Source organism: Nerophis lumbriciformis, linkage group LG13, assembly GCF_033978685.3.
Source record: "Nerophis lumbriciformis linkage group LG13, RoL_Nlum_v2.1, whole genome shotgun sequence".
NCBI classification, from domain to species: Eukaryota; Metazoa; Chordata; class Actinopteri; order Syngnathiformes; family Syngnathidae; genus Nerophis; species Nerophis lumbriciformis.
This window is the reverse complement of record NC_084560.2, coordinates 6569767-6588901: the sequence shown is the minus strand read 5'-3', so window position 1 is coordinate 6588901 and position 19135 is coordinate 6569767. Positions and strand designations below refer to the sequence as shown.

Sequence of the window (19135 nt, the reverse complement as noted above, 5' to 3'; positions counted from 1 at the left end):
TGTGTGTGTGGCGCATTGGGAGTGGAGGTGTGAAAATGAATGTATTACATGTACGATTAAAGTAGGTTTAACTTTAAAGCGTAGTATAACATTCTTAGGTGAGATTATGTTTCAGACATTTGCAGTACACCATACGAGCTAAGATAAGATAAAGGTATAACATAGAATAAATAAGGAGGCATAGCAATCATGACAGCTATCAGTTAGCGATAGACAACTGTTTGCTTTGAATATTGTTGAATAATAATTGCAAATAAGAAATATAAAGAATTGGAAGAATGTCAATCCTGAGTGTAAAGTTATAGTTTAATATGTGTATAGACAGTTTTAAGTGAGTTTAAAATGTTACTTAAAATTATATAAAGTAATACATACAACATTTGAATTAGGAATTTTGATTTAGCGTTTATTAGGACAAGTAATGCTGTGATTTGAAACATCATATGCAGGATAGTATCAAACTATGAAGGAGGAAGTCAAGTCCTGATATATGTAGATGACACATTATTAGCATCACCGGATAAGGTAACTGGTAGAAAAGATAGATTAGTGTTATTAAATCATCTACATAGTGAAGGACAAAGTAAGCAAAACAGAAGTCCAGTTATGCAAAACAAAAGTAAAGTATCCAGGACATTCTCTAAACAAAGATGGACGTACTATTGTGGAAAGCAGAAAAACAGTAGTAGTACAAGCACCAAAACCACTAACAAAGAAGCAAATGTTGTCATTTCTAGGATTAACTAATAAATGTAGAAATTGGACACCAAATGACGCTGAAATAGTAGCTCCATTTAGTGAATTAATGTATGAAAAAGATAAAAAATGTCATCACATGTAGAGTGGGATTCAGAAGCTGAAGCAGCATTCTGTGAAATAAAAATAAAATAGGATGTGCGGTTGACAAGTTGAAAGCAGAGACAGGGCGATATCATGAGTGTCAGCATATTTGCATTTCTGAATAATCATATTGTGTCTAACTGAGGCTGCTAAAATGACCTCCTTCCTTCAGAAGCAGCCTCAGTGATGTAACCAGGGACCTCCCAAATAAAGAGAGGAGCACGTGGGACTGGACCTTAGAGCGTGGTGGGAGATTGTAACTGAGTGTGCAGCCCCAAACGTCTCTCCTCATTGAGCCAAATTGAACTCTGTCTCTGCATGATTCCTTGCTTCTTGTCTGTTTAATAGATGTCATCAGTGTTTGAACCTGACAGGCCACAAACAGAATATGTCAAATGGTAGTAAGGCACATGTACACAACTTGACTCCCTACTAGTATTGTCCTGATACCAATATTTTGGTACCGGTACCAAAATTTATTTCGATTCTTTTCAGTACTTTTCTAAATAAAGCGGACCACAAAAAATGTCATTACTGGCTTTATTTTAACAAAAAATCTTAAAGTACATGAAACAAATGTTTATTATTGTAATTTAGTCCTTAAATAAAATAGTGAAGATACTAGACAACTTGTCTTTTAGTAGTAAGTAAACAAACAAAGACTCCTAATTAGTCTGCTGATGTATGCAGTAACATATTGTGTCATTTATCATTCTACTATTTTGTCAACATTATAAAGGACAAACTGTAAAAATGGATTATTAATCTACTTGTTCATTTACTGTTAATATCTGCTTATTTTCTGTTTTAACATGTTCTATCTACACTTCTGTTAAAATGTAATAATCACTTATTCTTCTCTTCTTTGATACTTGACATTAGTTTTGGATGATACCACACATTTAGGTATCGATACGATACCAAGTAGTTACAGGATCATACATTGGTCATATTCAAAGTCCTCGTGTGTACACGGACATATTTACTGACTTTATAAACATAATATGAATAAAAAAAAAACGGAAGAAGATTTTCTGATGCTAAAAAATATCCATGTAGTCATAGTCGTATGGACTAGATACGCTCCTGTACTTGGTATCATTACAGTGGATGTTAAGTGTAGATCCAACCATGGCGTTTGTTTACATTGTGACACCCGTGAGCTATTGTATCCTCCTACTGTGTGTAGTGAAGCATGTTTAGCTATTCCTCGTCCTCCAGTGATAATGCAAGTTGTAAGAAACTTACTTTATTTGTCGCCATGGCGGCCAGGATTAGTGATTTAGAAGTAGCTAAAACACTGCAGCACCTCTTCCTGAGGGTGTTATAACTTCACCTTTATCTTTACTTTTTACACTAAAATGCGTCCGTTCTCCCTTTTCTGTCCACACACTGTGTCTGCTTGTAAGTACTCTGTGTGTGTGCGCTGCCAAACATGCTCCTCTGCTCGTAAAAGCAGCAATGTCACCACGTGATGACGACAGAGGGTGCGGGGGGTGGTGGACCAGTACTTTTTAGAGGCGGTATAGTATCGAATATGATTCATTAGTATTGCAGTACTATACTAATACAATACTATACCGCACAACTCTAGTCCGTACATAACTAGATCACCCTTTTTATATACTTGATTATTTTTGTTGAAGTGGGAATGCTCAGCTTGCGCTCTTAATGTGAAAATCTTCTGCTCTACTATAATGGACATGTCCTTGCTTTCACTTTCATTGTCTTGCTTGAAGAGGTTAGCAGGTGTTAGGGCATTACATTTGTCTTCAGTCATGTCATGTTATCATCAAATAGTGTATTAATATTGCTGAAAGTGAATATTTAAGGACTATAATGGACTACCAACACATCTTTTTCATTTTTACTTGCAGTTTAGGTAAGTTTTATTCTTACTTAAAAATATATATTGTTGTTTATGTAGTGTTGAAAACTGCAGGTTAGAACTAAATAGGATGCCATGTTAACATGTTTTGTTGCATGTGTACATAATTGTTGGGTAGACTATTGCATCATTTACAGTACAGTATACATTTGTAAATACAGTGCAGTATTTATTCACTCATTTCACTAAAGTATATTTGATATTTATGATGAGGCATAAAGTCAGGTGGAACCATAGCTAGTTTTTACCTTTGACTAAAAGAGGAAGGGTGACATTCTTCTCTTGCCTGAACTTGCTAGGCTGGTCTGACCTGTACCTGCTGCCTCTTGTTTCACCTGAACTTTTTCACTCTTTCTGATTTATTTCTCAGATTTAACTCACTTTTCTCAAATGTAGCTCATTTTCATTACATTAGAGTTTGAATTACATGTTGACTCTAAATATTATATCTAAATGTTAAATTTAAATCTAAATTTTAAATATAAATCTATATGTTGAATCTAAACTGAAATCTTAATGATAAATCTTCATGTTAAATATAAACCTATATGTTGAATCTAAACTTGAATCTTAATTATAAATCTATATGTTACATTTAAATCTATATGTTAAATATAAACTTAAATCTTAATGATAAATCTATATGTTGAATCTAAACCTAAATCTTAATTATAAATCTATATGTTAAATATAAATATATATGTTGAATCTAAACCTAAATCTTAATTATAAATCTATATGTTGAATGTAAATATAAATCTTAATTATGAATCTATAAGTTAAATATACATATATATGTTGAATCTAAACCTAAATGCTAATTATAAATCTATATGTTTAATATAAACTTAAATATGAATTATAAATCTGTACGTTAAATATAAATCTATATGATTATTCTAAACCTAAATCTTAATTATAAATCTATATGTTAAATATAAAAATATATGTTGAATCTAAACCTAAATCGTGTCTGCGACCAATCTAAGCCTAAGACTAGATGTGACCAATCTAAGTCTCAGACTAGATGTGACAAATCTAAGTCTAAGACTAGATGTGACAAATCTATAAGTCTAAGACTAAATATGACCAATCTAAGTCTAAGACTAGATGTGACCAATCTATAAGTCTTAGACTAGATATGACCAATCTAAGTCTAAGACTAAATGTGACCAATCTATAAGTCTAAGACTAGATATGGCCAATCTAAGTCTAAGACTAGATGTGACCAATATAAACCTAAGACTAGATGTGACCATTCAAAGTCTAAGACTAGATGTGAAAATTCCAAGTATAAGATTAGATGTGACTAATTTAAATCTAAGACAAGATTTGACCAATCTCAGTCTAAGACTAGATGTGACCAATCTAAGTGTATCACTAGATGTGACCAATTTAAGTCTAAGACTAGATGTGACCAATCTGAGTCTAAGACTAGATGTGACCAATCTAAGTCTAAGACTAGATGTGACCAATCTATGTCTAAGACTAGATGTGACCAATCTAAATGTAAAACTAGATGTGACCAATTTAAGTCTAAGACTAAATGTGACCAATCTAGATTAGATATAGATTCATTGGTCCCCATTGGGGAAATTAATTTTCACTGCCGTACATTTAAACACTAGACATTACACATCACAAAACAAAAATAACAAAAAGACGTCATACATGAGAAACACATTTACAGGCTTGTCAGACAGGTCGGCCGGGCCTGCTGTTAAGGGCGGCTACAGCTGCAGGGATAAGGCTTTTCCTGAGGTGGGCCCTCCGGAATTTGATAGTTCTGTACCCGCGCCCTGATGGTAGTGGGATGATGTATTGGTGTAGTGGGTGACTGATATCCTGGACTATCGTGTTTGCCAGTCGAATGATGAACCTGTGGTTTAAATCTGAAATGTTGGGTGTGGGTAGGCCGATGATTTTAGCTGCTATGTTTGTAATGCGGGTGAGTTTGGTCCTGTTGGTTACAGAAAGCATGGTGAACAAACATGTGGAACAGTACATAAGGATGGGTTGAACAATGCTTTGGTAAAGTAATAACAGGAAGTGAGGTGCAACGTATAGTCCTTTAAGTTATCGGATGGCTGACAGTCTTTGTTGACTTCTTTTTTGAATGTCCGTGGTGTGCTGATCAAAGGTGAGTTTATTGTCCAAGGTTACGCCCAGGTATTTAAAAGTGTCAACTGTTTTAACTGTTTGTATGTTTATGATGATGGGGTGCTGAGGTGAGGGGGGGTTGAACCATTCTTCTTCTGTTTTATTGACATTGATTTCCAGATAACTGGCTGTGCATGACTCTGTGAAATGTTTGACTGTGTTATGATAGTCCAGGGTGTATTGACTCTTGGAGAGGAGTGCGAGAATGGCTGTGTCATCTGAGTATTTGAAGTACCGTATTTTCCGCACTATAAGGCGCACCTAAAAACCACAAATTTTCTCAAAAGCTAACAGTGCGCCTTATAACCCGGTGCGCTTTATTACGATTCATTTTCATAAAGTTTCGATCTCGCAACTTCGGTAAACAGCCGCCATCTTTTTTCCCGGTAGAACAGGAAGCGCTTCTTCTTCTACGCAAGCAACCGCCAAGGTAAGCACCCGCCCCCATAGAACAGGAAGCGCTTCTTCTTCTACTGTAAGCTACCGCCCGCCCCCGGAAGAAGAAGAAAAAACGCGCGGATATCACCGTACGTTTCATTTCCTGTTTACATCTGTAAAGACCACAAAATGGCTCCTACTAAGCGAAAAGGATCCGGTTCATAAAAAGACGCAATCTCTCCATCCGCACACGGATTACTACCGTATTTCACAGCAACTGATATTCCTGTGAACCGCACTGTGGAACGGGAGCACGTACGGTGAATATTCGCACCACAGGGAATGAGAAGTCATCCTTCACTGTGGTTCTAGCTTGCCATGCTAACTTCCACCCATGGTGATATTCAAAAGGAAGACCTTGCCAAAAGAGACCTTTCCAGCCGGCGTCATCATAAAAGCTAACTCGAAGGGATGGATGGATGAAGAAAAGATGAGCGAGTGGTTAAGGGAAGTTTACGCGAAGAGGCCGGGTGGCTTTTTTCACACAGCTCCGAAGGCGAACACACCTTCACTAAGACGGGCAGACAGCACCGGACGACATACGCCAACATTTGCCAGTGGATCGTAAATGCCTGGGCAGATATTTCGGTCACAACTGTGGTCCGAGCTTTCCGGAAGGCAGGATTCACAGAACAACAGCGACACTGACTCCCGATGACTTCGATGAGACGGAACCGGCCATTTTGGATACCACGCTTGCGCAACTTTTCAATTCGGACACCGAAGACGAAGAATTCGAAGGATTTACGAATGAAGAATAACTTCAGAAGGTGAGCGCTATGTTTATTTTGTGTGTTGTGACATTAACGTTCGAGCAACATTATGTTGCTATTGCTCTACACCATTTTGAATTTTACTATGTTTGTGATTGCACATTTGCGTACATTTTGGGACAGAGTTGTTAGAACGCTGGTTTTCAATATATTATTAAAGTTTGACTGAACTATCTGACTGTTTTTTTGACATTCACTTTAGCGCAGCGTTTTTTTGACATTCACTTTAGCGCAGCGTAGGCGCGGCTTATAGTCCGGGGCGGCTTATTGGTGGACAAAATTATGAAATATGTAATTCATAGAAGGTGCGGCTAATAATCCGGTGCGCCTTATAGTGCGGAAAATACGGTATGTTGTGGTGGGTGAGATCTACGGCAGTCATTGGTGTAGAGTGTGTACAGACCCCGGTGTTGATGGTAAGCATCGGGGATGTGTTTGAGCCCACCCTTACTGCTTGCAGTCGGTCGGTGAAGAAGTTGTGGGTGAGGTGATCAGCTGAGGGGGGATGTTGAGCTGGTGTAGTTTCGGATCAGTAGATGCTTCTGTAGGGAGTTGAAGGCGGAGCTGAAGTCCACAAAGAGGATCCTGGCAAAGTTGCCTGGGGAGTCCAGATGCTGGAGGAGGAGATGCAGCAGGCAGGCCACAGCCTCCTCTGTGCCCCTCCTGGCCCTGTAGGCAAATTGGAGGGGGTCCAGGTGTGGGGTGACAACTGGAAGGATGATGTAAAGCAGCAGTTTCTCCAGGCACTTCATAATTATGGATGTGAGGGCTATGGGGCGGTAATGGTTGAGTTCTGTGGGTCTGGATTTCTTCAGTACTGGGATGATGGTTGCAGTTTTCCACAGTGTAGGTATTGTTGGAGTCCAGTAGCATTGACAGAAGAGTGACTGTAGGATAGGGGAGAGCTCTATGGCACAGTCCCTGATAACCCTGGCTGAAATGCCATCAGGCCCTGGTGCCTTGCCTGGCTTGCTGCGGCTCAGCTGGTGGCGTACTTCCTCCTCTGTGAAGGGGGCCGGTTCCTCGGGGTCTGGTGGTGGGAGGGCTCTCAGCAGGCCCTGACACTCTGGTGAGAAGTCAAAATTATCAAAACGGGTAAAAAATGTATTCAGGTCTTTAGAGAGGGTTTCTGGGTCAGTGACAGTGCATGATGTTTTGGGTTGACATCCTGTCAGGGTTTTCACCTTCTGAAAGACCTGCTTGGTGTTCATGTTGCTGAATTCAGTTTCCAGTCACTTTTTGTACTTCAGTTTTGCTTTAAATACCTCGTTTTTTAAATTCCTATTTTTTGCCTTGAGGCTGGCCCAGTCCTGTTGCCTGAAGGATTTATGTTTTTCCCTCAGGCTCTTTTTTAATTGTGGGGTAATCCATGGTTTGGAGTTGGGATAAATATGTATTGTTTTGGATAGTATTGTGGAGCTGATGGAGAATTTGATGTAGTCTGTAATGACAGAGAAAGACCCTGTCATTCAGACTACCATCAACAATGGCCCAATCAGTACAAGCTAGGGAGCCTTGGAGTTGAGCGATGGCGTCCTCCGTCCACTGGAGGGAACTGCTGCAGTGTGGTTTGTGGTGCTTTAGTTCCTGTTTGTATGACGGAAGTAAACAGATGACGTTGTGGTCAGCAGCTCCGAGCAGAGGGTATGAACAGGCACGGAAGGCATCGGTAAAGTTCCGGTAGCATAAGTCCAATATGTTTCCCCTTCTTGTTGGAATGTCCACATACTGTTCGAAAGATGGTTAAAACATTGTCCTGTCTGCATCCGTTAAAGTCAATCTAAGTTTAATACTAAATGTGACCAATCTAAGTCTAAGACTACATGGGACCAATCTTTGTCTAAGACTAGATCCGACCAAGCAAAGTCTAAGACTAGATTGGACCAATCTAAGCCTAAGACTATATATGACCAATCTAAGTCTAAGACAAGATGTGACCAATCTAAGTATAAGAATATATGTGACCAATCTAACGCTAAGAAAACATTTGACCAAATTAAGTCGAAGACTAGATGTGACCAATCTAAGGCTAAGAAAAAATTTGACCAAATTAAGTCGAAGACGAGATGTGACCAATCTAAAACCAAGACTCGAAATGACCAATCTAAGTCTAAGACTAGATGTGACCAATGTAGGTCTAAGACTAAATTTGACCAATCTAAGTTTAAGACTACACCTGACCAATCTAAGTCTAATACCAGATGTGACCAATCGAAGTCTAAGACTCGATGTGACCAATATAAGTTTAAGACTAGTTGTGACCAAATTAAGTCTAAGATAAGATGTGACCAATATAAGTCCAAAACTCGATGTGACCAACCTATGTCTAAGACTAGATGTGACCAATGTAAGTCTAAGACTACACCTGACCAATGTTCGTCTAAGACTAGATTTGACCAATCTAAGTTTAAGACTGCACCTGACCAATCTAAGTCTAAGACTAGATGTGACAAATCTAAGTCTAAGACTAGCGGTGCCAAAACTAAGTCTAAGACTAGATGTGACTAAAGTAAGTTTAAGACTAGATGAGACCAATCTAAGTCCAAGACTCGATTTGAACAATCTAAGTCTAAGTCTATATGTAGCCTATGTAAGTCTAAGACTACACCTGACCAATTTAAGTCTAATACTAGATTTGACCAATCTAAGTTTAAGACAGCACCAGACCAATCTAAATCTAAGACTAGATTTGACCAATCTAAGATTAAGACTACACCTGACCAATCTAAGTCCAAGACTAGATCCGACCAATCTAAGTCTAACTAGATGTGACCAATCTAAGTCTATGACTAGATGTGACCAATCTAAATCTAAAACTAGATGTGACCAGTCTAAGTTGAATACTAAATCTGACCAATCTAAGTCTAATACTAGATGTGACCAATCTAATTTTTGCACTAGATCCGACCAATCCAAGTCTAAGACTGGACTTGACCAATCTAAGTCAAAGACTAGATCTGACCAATCTAAGTCTAAGACTAGATTTGACCAATCTAAGTCAAAGACTAGATCTGACCAATCTAAGTCTAAGACTAGATTTGACCAATCTAAGTCAAAGACTAGATCTGACCAATCTAAGTCTACAAACCAAACAGTCCAGTTGCGATGGATTATATGTCCTGAGAATATTCTACAATAATAATGATATTCGACAGTAGTAATAATATTCTACAGTAATAATAATATTCTACAGTAGTATTAATATTTCACAGTAATAATAATATTCCACAGTAGTAATAATTTCATTTTCCCCCTGACTGCACACATTTTACAAATTACTTTCCAAAATGAATGTTTTATAATACCTTGATCTAAAATTTTTGTTAAAATGTAGATCTAATGTCCATGTTTCAATGTGTGAAAAAATGTTCATCCATTTATTTATGCATCTTTCCCAGTTTCTGCAGGGGATGTGAAATATGTACTGAAGGGTCAGGAGATAACCTTGGGACCTTCAAGTTATCGACAGCCAACTGAAATATACTGGACACATCATGTCTACAACATTGTATCTTTTGATGGCACCATGGAGACTGTGGCCCCTGCATATGAGAACAAAATCCTTCTGGACAGGAACTCTGCAGTACTCACCATCAAACAGGCCACTTATGAAGACAGTGGAAACTATGACCAGGAAGTCACAGTCAACAAGAAGGTCTATCACAATGCGTATAAAATTGAGGTTATAGGTAAGTTTATCTTTTCATCCATGAAACAGAAATATTGTGCTTACACAAATCAATATGTAATTCTGAATAACAAAAACGAGATGATGCTGGATCGGTTCGCAGCCAAGTGTTCAGCAGGCTGGAATGAGGCTCAGCTGTTATGTTCGGCGGGGAAGGAGACGACACAGCAACAGGCGTAAAGCTCAACAGTTTTACAAACCCCGTTTCCATATGAGTTGGGAAATTGTGTTAGATGTAAATATAAACGAAATACAATGATTTGCAAATCATTTTCAACCCATATTCAATTGAATGCACTACAAAGACAACATATTTGATGTTCAAATTCATAAACTTTATTTATTTTTTGCAAATAATACTTAACTTAGAATTTCATGGCTGCAACACGTGCCAAAGTAGTTGGGAAAGGGCATGTTCACCACTGTGTTACATGGCCTTTCCTTTTAACAACACTCAGCAAACGTTTGGGAACTGAGGAGACACATTTTTTAAGCTTCTCAGGTGGAATTCTTTCCCATTCTTGCTTGATGTACAGCTTAAGTTGTTCAACAGTCCGGGGGTCTCCGTTGTGCTATTTTAGGCTTCATAAAGCACCACACATTTTCAATGGTAGACAGGTCTGTGCTACAGGCAGGCCAGTCTAGTACCCGCACTCCTTTTCTATGAAGCCACGTTGATGTAACACGTGGCTTGGCATTGTCTTGCTGAAATAAGCAGGGGCGTCCATGGTAACGTTGCTTGGATGGCAACATATGTTGCTCCAAAACCTGTATGTATCTTTCAGCATTAATGGCGCCTTCACAGATGTGTAAGTCACCCATGTCTTGGGCACTAATACACCCCCATACCATCACAGATGCTGGCTTTTCAACTTTGCGCCTATAACAATCCGGATGGTTATTTTCCTCTTTGGTCCGGAGGACACGACGTCCACAGTTTCCAAAAACAATTTGAAATGTGGACTCGTCAGACCACAGAACACTTTTCCACTTTGTATCAGTCCATCTTAGATGAGCTCAGGCCCAGTGAAGCAGATGGCGTTTCTGGGTGTTGTTGATAAACGTTTTTCGCCTCTCATAGGAGAGTTTTAACTTGCACTTCCAGATGTAGCGACCAACTGTAGATACTGACAGTGGGTTTCTGAAGTGTTCCTGAGCCCATGTGGTGATATCCTTTACACGCTAACGTTGCTTGTTGATGCAGTACAGCCTGAGGGATCGAAGATCACAGGCTTAGCTGCTTACGTGCAGTGATTTCTCCAGATTCTCTGAACCCTTTGATGATATTATGGACCGTAGATGGTGAAATCCCTGAATTCCTTGCAATAGCTGGCTGAGAAAGGTTTTTCTTAAACTGTTCAACAATTTGCTCACGCATTTCAGAATCAGAATCAGAATCAGCTTTATTGTCATTACGCAAGGTAACGAGATTGAGGCCATTCCATACAGTGCGATGTGTGCATGCTAGAAAAACAATGTGCAAATATATAAAAATATAAAAAATGTAGAAGTGCAATGAATATGGTGTGAAATGAATATAAACATGAAAAAAAAAATAATAATAAAAAAAAATAAAAAAATAAAATAAAAAGTTGACAAAGTGGTGACCCTCGCCCCATCCTTGTTTGTGAATGACTGAGCATTTCATGGAATCTACTTTTATACCCAATCATGGCACCCACCTGTTCCCAATTTGCCTGTTCACCTGTGGGATGTTCCAAATAAGTGTTTGATGAGAATTCCTCAACTTTATCAGTATTTATTGCCACCTTTCCCAACTTCTTTGTCATGTGTTGCTGCCATCAAATTCTAAAGTTAATGATTATTTGCAAAAAAAAAAATGTTTATGAGTTTGAACATCAAATATGTTGTCTTTGTAGCATATTCAACTGAATATGGGTTGAAAATGATTTGTAAATCATTGTATTCCGTTTATATTTACATCTAACACAATTTTCCAACTCATATGGAAACAGGGTTTGTATGTGAGCTTGATGATGCGGTGGAGTGTGTATGCTACGGTGTATGTTTGCAGGACTATGTGAAGCGTTACAATGATTATTTACCAGTGGTTGTTGTAAGTGCGTGTTGAGTGAGAAGGCGACCAGTCCAGTAGGGCGAGGCAGGTAGGAGAATCCGTGAAACAAGCGGAGATCCGTGGGGCTGAGAGGGGCGTCAAGAGGTCCGAGTCCAAAGTGGGTTACAAGGATCGAGGGAGGCAGTCAGAATCCAGAGGGATCCAGAGAAGTGAGGCGCACAGCTCACTTCCAAGGCGACGGAGGGAATTCTGGGGAAAACAAGAGAAGTGACAAGGACAAAATGAGCACAAGGTCGGAATGTCACTTGGAGCAAGCAAACAAAGGTGAGGAGCCAGAGTGGAAAGCTTACTGCAAGCAGAGACTACGTTCCAGCGTTGGTTCTCTGGACACGCTGGCTTTTATGGGGAGTGGTGTCATCAGCAGCAGGTGTGTCGATTGATGATTGCGCACAGCTGTGCCGGCGCGTGGCAGCAGAAGCAGAGCGTGTATGGGCGTGTCCTCTGGGGCGTGCTGACAAAAAAGCAGCAGACTGTGCACGCGCCGTAACATCAGCATCTCCAAATCTGAGGCAATGGTTCTCAGCAGAAATCCGATGGTTTGTACAGTCCAGGTAGAGAACAAGACTCTGTCCCAGGTGGAGGAGTTGAAGTATCTCGGGGTCTTGTCCACGAGTGAGGGAAAGATGGAGAAGGAAATCAGCCGGAGAATCGGAGCAGCTGGGGCAGTATTGCAGTCTCACTGCCGCACTGTTGTGACAAAACGAGAGCTGAGCCAGAAGGCAAAGCTTTCGGTCTACCGAGGTATCTACACTCCTACCCTCACCTATGGTCATGAAGTGTGGGTCATGACTGAAAGAAAAAGATCACGGATACAAGCAACCAAAATGAGTTTCCTCAGAAGGGTGGCTGACATGTCCCTTAGAGATTGGGTGAGAAGTTCAGTCACCCGAGAGAGACTCCGAGTAGAGCCGCTGCTCCTTCACTTGGAAAGGAGCCAGCTTAGGTTGTTCGGGCATCTCGTGCGGATGCCTCACGAGTGTCTCCCTAGGGAAGTCCTCGTTGCACGTCCCACTGGGAGGAGACCCCGGGGCAGGGCAAGGACCAGATGCGGGGATTACATCTCCTCTCTGGCCTGGGAACGCTTCGGGATTCCCCAGGAGGAAGTTGCCAATGTAGCTCTGGAGAGGAAAGTCTTGGGGTCTCTGCTGGAGCTGTTGTCCCCGCGACCCGATTCCGGATAAGCGGTTGAATGATGGATGGATAGATGTGTCTTCCTGATTATGAAGTTATTCTGACAATGTTTGATGCGCTTGAAAGAGTGGCAGCACATCAGAGTAGCTTCTTTAACGTCCTTCATATTGCTTTATTTTTGGTATTTTTCTCAACTTTCTTTGCTTTTTTTTATTACTTATCTTTTCTATAAACCACTAATGGTTCTTGGGTGCTTTTGTGTGTTTTCATTACTTTTCTTTTTCTTTTTGGGCCGTTTTGTGTTTGGCTTTGATCAGTTGAGCAGCCGGCCCTTTGTTTACACATGCAAAGAGTTGTTAGCGCTTTCCTTGCCAGCGCTATGGGGATTGCGGCTGGACACTGCCGTGGAACTACAGAAAAAGCGCCGGGGATGCCGTGCTGGCACAAAGATGAAGGAGCAGAGAAGCGGTCTTTGACGGAGACTTGGCTACACGCGTCTCTACCCGGCTTCACAACCTCACGGGCGGATAGAGACACACTCCTGAGCAGGAGGAAGAAAGGCGATGGGATTGCCATCTTGGTGAACGAGAGGTGGTGTAATCCTGGACATATGACTGTAAAGCAGTGTTTTTGTATGCCGGACTTCGAACTTCTGACGGTTAGAATTTGACCATATTTACTTCTGTAATCTTCATCGGAGTGTACATGGGAATGTGTTACCATTCAGGCAACAGGCCAAACACCACGATGCCCTCGCTCTCATTTTGGGTGACTTTAATCATGCTTCTTTGGACTCAATTTTTCCCACTTTCTACCAATATGTACATAGTGCAACACGGGACAATACAACTCTGGACCAGCAGGTTAAGAGCCAACGAGCTGAATTTGTTTTTCAATAGATTTAGCAATGCACTCCTTACTGGCCCTCCCCCCACTACTCCGGTCGTCACACCTCCCCTGACCATCAATCCACAAACTCTTTCACTGTTGCCTGCCGCTGCTGTTTCTCATTCCCACTTCCACCCCTACTGAGAAGGCCAGCACGGTGTGTCCGACACCTGGCCACGAGAGACGACAGCTGGAGAGAGTCAACCAAGCCAAGCCAGCAGGCCCTGACCGAGTCAACCCCTGGGTCCTGAAGACTTGTGCTGCTCAGTTGACTGAGATTCTGCACTTCATCTTCAACCTAAGTCTGAAGTTACAAAGGATACCAGCGCTATGGAAAACATCCTCTATAGTGCCGGTGCCCATAAAGCCCATCCCATCGGGCTTGAATGACTTCAGACCGGTTGCCCTGACGTCTCATCTCATGAATGTCCTCGAGAGACTTGTGCTGGCTCAGCTGAGACCCCTGGTGGCTCCTTCTCTGTACCCTCTACAGTTTGCGTATATGCCCCATGTAGGAGTGGATGATGCTGTCATCTACCTGCTGCATCGTGCTCACTCTCACCTGGATGGTGGGAGGGGCACTGTGAGGATCATGCTCTTTGATTTCTCCAGTGCCTTTAACACCAATTCTGATGAGTGACAAGTTGCTCAGGATGGGTGTCAGTTCATCCATTGTCTCCTGGATCACTGATTACTTGTCTGATAGGCCCCAATGTGTGCGACTGGGGAGCTCCCTGTCGGATACTTTGGCCAGTGGTGTAGGTGCTCCACAGGGGACTGTCCTGTCTCCTTTCCTGTTCACCCTGCACACCTCAGACTTCCAGTATTGTTCCAGGTCCTGCCACCTGCAGAAATACTCTGATGACTCTGCTGGAGAGGGACAGATTTTGGAGTTCAGGACACGGAACGCTGACTTTGTGAAGTGGTCTCAGGCAAACCAAATGCTCCTGAATGTGGACAAGACCAACGAGCTGGTCATCGACTTCAAGAAGAAAATTACCCTCGTGGAACCCATCAACATCCAGGGCCGGGAGGTGGCAGCAGTGGGGAAGTACAATTACCTGGGAGTCCACTTGAACAGCAGACTGGACTGGAAGGACAACAGCAAAGCTGTATACAAGAAGGGCATGAGCAGACTCTTTTTCCTGAATAAGTTAATGCGTGCAGCAAGCTGTTGGAGATCTTTTTCAGTCTGTTGTGGCCAGTGCTCTGTACTTTGCAGTGGTTTGTTGGGGGAGCAGCACCAGCAAAAGGGACTAAAACCGGATGGACAAACTGATCCGGAAAGCTGGCCAAACTATTGGCACGCAATTGGAAGCGTTTGTGTGAATGAGGGACAAACTGCTCGCCATCATGGACAATCCTGCCCAGCCACTCCACCAGACAATTGAGGGACAGCGGAGTTCATACTCCAACAGGCTCCTTCATCTACGTTCTCACAGTGTTCCATTCAATAACTCCTTCATTCCGCTCTCCATCCAGCTGTATAATCACTCGCCATATAGCAATAGATGATATCTGTCTATTACCTGACACCTGACATGTTAGCTACCTCTCTTTATTTATAATGTACATTTTCTGCTGGATCTACTCTCTATTTTATGCTGCCCTTTTTTTGCTGCAGCTGTTACATATACTATAATATTGTACATGGTAATTGGGATTTGTTCTATATTGGATATATTATTTAAAAATATAATATAATATAATAATATAATATATCGGTATACCTCAAGTACCTCGGAGTCTTGTTCAGGAGTGAGGAAAGAGTGGATCGTGAGATCGAAAAGCGGATCGGTGTGGTGTCTTCAGTAATGCGGATGCTGTATTGATCCCTTGTGGTGAAAAATGAGCTGAGCCGGAAGGAAAAGCTCTCAATTTATCGGTCGATATATGTTCCCATCCTCACCTATGGTCATGAACTTTGGGTTTATAACCGAAAAGACAAGATTACGGGTACAAGCGGCTGAAATCAATTTCCTCCGCCGGATGACGGGGCTCTCCCTTAGAGATAGAGTGAGAAGCTCTGTCATCCGGGAGGAGCTCAAAGTAAAGCCGCTGCTCCTCCACATCGAGAGGAGCCAGATGAGGTGGTTCGGGTATCTTGTTAGGATGCCACCCAAACGCCTCCCAAGGGAAGTGTTTAGGGCACGTCCGACTGGTAGGAGGCCACGGGGAAGACCCAGGACACGTTGGGAAGACTATGTCTCCCGGCTGGCCTGGGAACGCCTTGGGATACCCCGGGAGGAGCTGGACGAAGTGGCTGGGGAGAGGGAAGTCTGGGTTTCTCTGCTGAAGCTGCTGCACCCGCGACCTGACCTCGGATAAGCGGAAGAAGATGGATGGATGGATAGATGGTATACATCATATACTGTATATATAATATGTAAATATTACATATATGTTATATTTTATATTGCTACTATGGTAAATTTTTAGTCTACCTTATACCTGTATTATCCTTTCCATCCTTACCCTTTGCAACTGAGTTACTGTGTTGAAAAATGTCCCTGGTGGATCAATAAAGTTTGTCTAAGTCTAAGTCTATTACACTCCAAATCAAAAGGGGACAGAATGTTTTATAGAATTCTGTTTTTGTACTCTGATCCATTTTCTTTATTGTGTTTTCAGACAAAATATCCAAACCGAACATAAGTTGTGTGATGATTGACACATACCAGGCGATGCTCATGTGCTCAACAGAGTCCAAACTTTCTCCTTTATTAAAGTTTAAGTGGAGATCAGGTGGAAATGAGCAAACTGGACCAATTTTAACAATAACTCTCAGGAAGTTTCTTAATCATCAAGTTTATATTTGTGAGGTCAGCAACCCTCTGACCGTTGAAATGGCTACATTCACTGCTAAGGACTGCTTATCTGGTAAACATAATCAATAATAATGAAAGTGATATATTGAAATGTCAACGTTATTTTGATATGAATGCACACAGAAATGTTTCTATGACTTTTGTGTTCCTTTTCAGGCAAATTAACTGTTGCTGAAATTGTTGTCATCATGACTTCCATGGTTGTGTTTATTGGGCTCTGCATCTTTTTGGGATTCTACATAAAACGTCAAGGTAAGAAAAGAAAAAAAAAGTCACACTCTAAAAACACAAATTCACAAAAATGATTAGTGAAATGTAACACTCTTGTCCCCATGAGGGAGATTAAAGTGATGATGATCTGCTGATCTCTTGGTGCAATCAAAGCTAATTCATCAACTGCAACATCAAACTTTTCTCTCCTCGTTTTTGTGCAAACATTTTCATGAACATTGTACAAAAAAACAAATTTCTCTCTTTGCTCTTGCAGAACGCCGTAAAAGAGTAGGTAAGATCTGGTTGTAGATCTGCATGCAGTGTCTTGGTGATTGTTAACAATTAATCCTATGAATTATTTTGGTTGAAATCTACCTTATTTCTTCTTCTTTTATTTGTTTACTGCAATGTTAGTAGTTTCCATACTGAGTTAACTTGTTAGTAATACAACATGTTAGATATCATGTATGATCATCTGAAATCCATAATACGGTAAGAAAATAAATATTTAAGACGAGATGTGACCAACTTAAGCCTAAAACTAGATGTGACCAATCTAAGTCTAAATCTGGATGTGACCCATCTAAGTCTAAGACTAGATGTGACCAATGTAAGTCTAAGACTAGATGTTACTAATCTAAGTCTAAGACTAAATGTGACCCATCTAAGTCTAAGACTAGATATGACCAATCTAAGTCTAAGACTAGATGTGACCAATCTAAGTCTAAGACTAGATGTGACCAATGTAAATCTAAACCAGATGTGACCAATCTAAGTATAAGACTAGATGTGACCAATATAAATCTGAACCAGATGTGACCAATCTAAGTCTAAGACTAGATGTGACCAATATAAATCTGAACCAGATGTGACCAATCTAAGTCTAAGACTAGATGTGACCAATATAAGTCTAAGACTAGATGTGACCCATTTAAGTCTAAGACTAGATGTGACCAATATAAATCTGAACCAGATGTGACCAATCTAAGTCTAAGACTAGATGTGACCAATCTTAGTCTAAGACTCGATATGACTAATCTAAGTCTAAGACTAAATCTGACCAATCTAAGTCCAAGACTAGATACTGTCCTGATTTTGTAAATGTATTTAATTACAAATATATGCACAGTATAATTTTAATGGCAATAAATCTTACTGTACTTTTATTTTTCTTCTTTTTGGATGTTTTGTTGATATCAATCTCTCTGATGAAGTATTATAGACAACATTCTGGAGTGTTGACATCTTTGTTAGGGGATAAACTTACACAATCAGCCGGGGATCAGATAAGTATTTCTCCCACTGTATTAGAAGACAGAAAAATGTAATTATTAAAATCATACAGTAAGAAATTCAGTGGAGCACCTTTTATCCACACCAAAATCAAATGTGTTCTTTGTAGTCAGCCTATAATCCATCTCCTATCTAACTTTCACCTAAACAGATGATATCATCCCAATCAATTCACTATAATGTAATAAAGTATTGTTAATATTAACAAACAAGTTAATGGCATTCAAATGTGTTCAAATAATTTTAATAAAATGTCAGAATTACTTTGTCGTTATTTAAAGACATCTGTACACAAAAGCCAAAAGCAGTGAAGTTGTCACGTTGTGTAAATGGTAAATAAAAAGAGAATACAATGATTTGCAAATCCTTTTCAACTTATATTCAATTGAATAGACTGCAAAGACAAGATATTTCATGTTCACACTGAGAAACTTTGTTATTTTTTGCAAATATTAGCTCATTTGGAATTTGATGCCTGCAACATGTTTCAAAAAAGCTGGCACAAGTGGCAAAAAAGACTGAGAAAGTTAAGGAATGCTCACCAAAGACTTATTTGGAACATCTTACAGGTGAACAGGTTTATTGGGAACATGTGGGTGCCATGATTGGGTACAAAAGCAGCTTCCATGAAATGCTCAGTCATTCACAAACAAGAACGGGGCGAGGGTCACCACTTTGTCAACAAATGCCTGAGCAAATTGTTTAAGAACAACATTTCTCAACCAGCTATTGCAAGGAATTCAGGGATTTCACCATCTACGCTCCGTAATATCATCAAAAGGTTCAGAGAATCTGGAGAAATCACTGCACGTAAGCGGCAAAACCGAAAACCAAAATTGAATGCCTGTGATCTTCGATGCCTCAGGCGGTACTGCATCAAAAAGCGACATCAGTGTG

General features: G+C 40.5%; 1 protein-coding gene across 6 annotated transcripts in view; it reads left to right on the top strand.

Annotated features, from left to right (window-relative positions):
* LOC133613256 (uncharacterized) overlaps nucleotides 1-19135 on the top strand; it is a 73149-nt gene that overhangs the window by 45306 nt on the left and 8708 nt on the right. The window contains exons 1-4 of one of the 6 annotated variants that reach the window (XM_072914428.1): nucleotides 2475-2581; nucleotides 9498-9788; nucleotides 16536-16784; nucleotides 16889-16984. The exons of 1 other annotated variant lie outside the window; for it this stretch is intronic. In XM_072914428.1, the coding sequence (XP_072770529.1) occupies nucleotides 9626-9788; nucleotides 16536-16784; nucleotides 16889-16984 (508 nt within the window). In that variant the 5' untranslated portion in view covers nucleotides 2475-2581; nucleotides 9498-9625. Of the gene's footprint in view, nucleotides 1-2474; nucleotides 2723-4512; nucleotides 4869-7382; nucleotides 7769-9497; nucleotides 9789-16535; nucleotides 16785-16888; nucleotides 16985-19135 lie in introns of those variants that run through there. 4 more of the 6 variants (XM_072914425.1, XM_072914429.1, XM_072914427.1 and 1 more) reach the window with 4 other exon arrangements.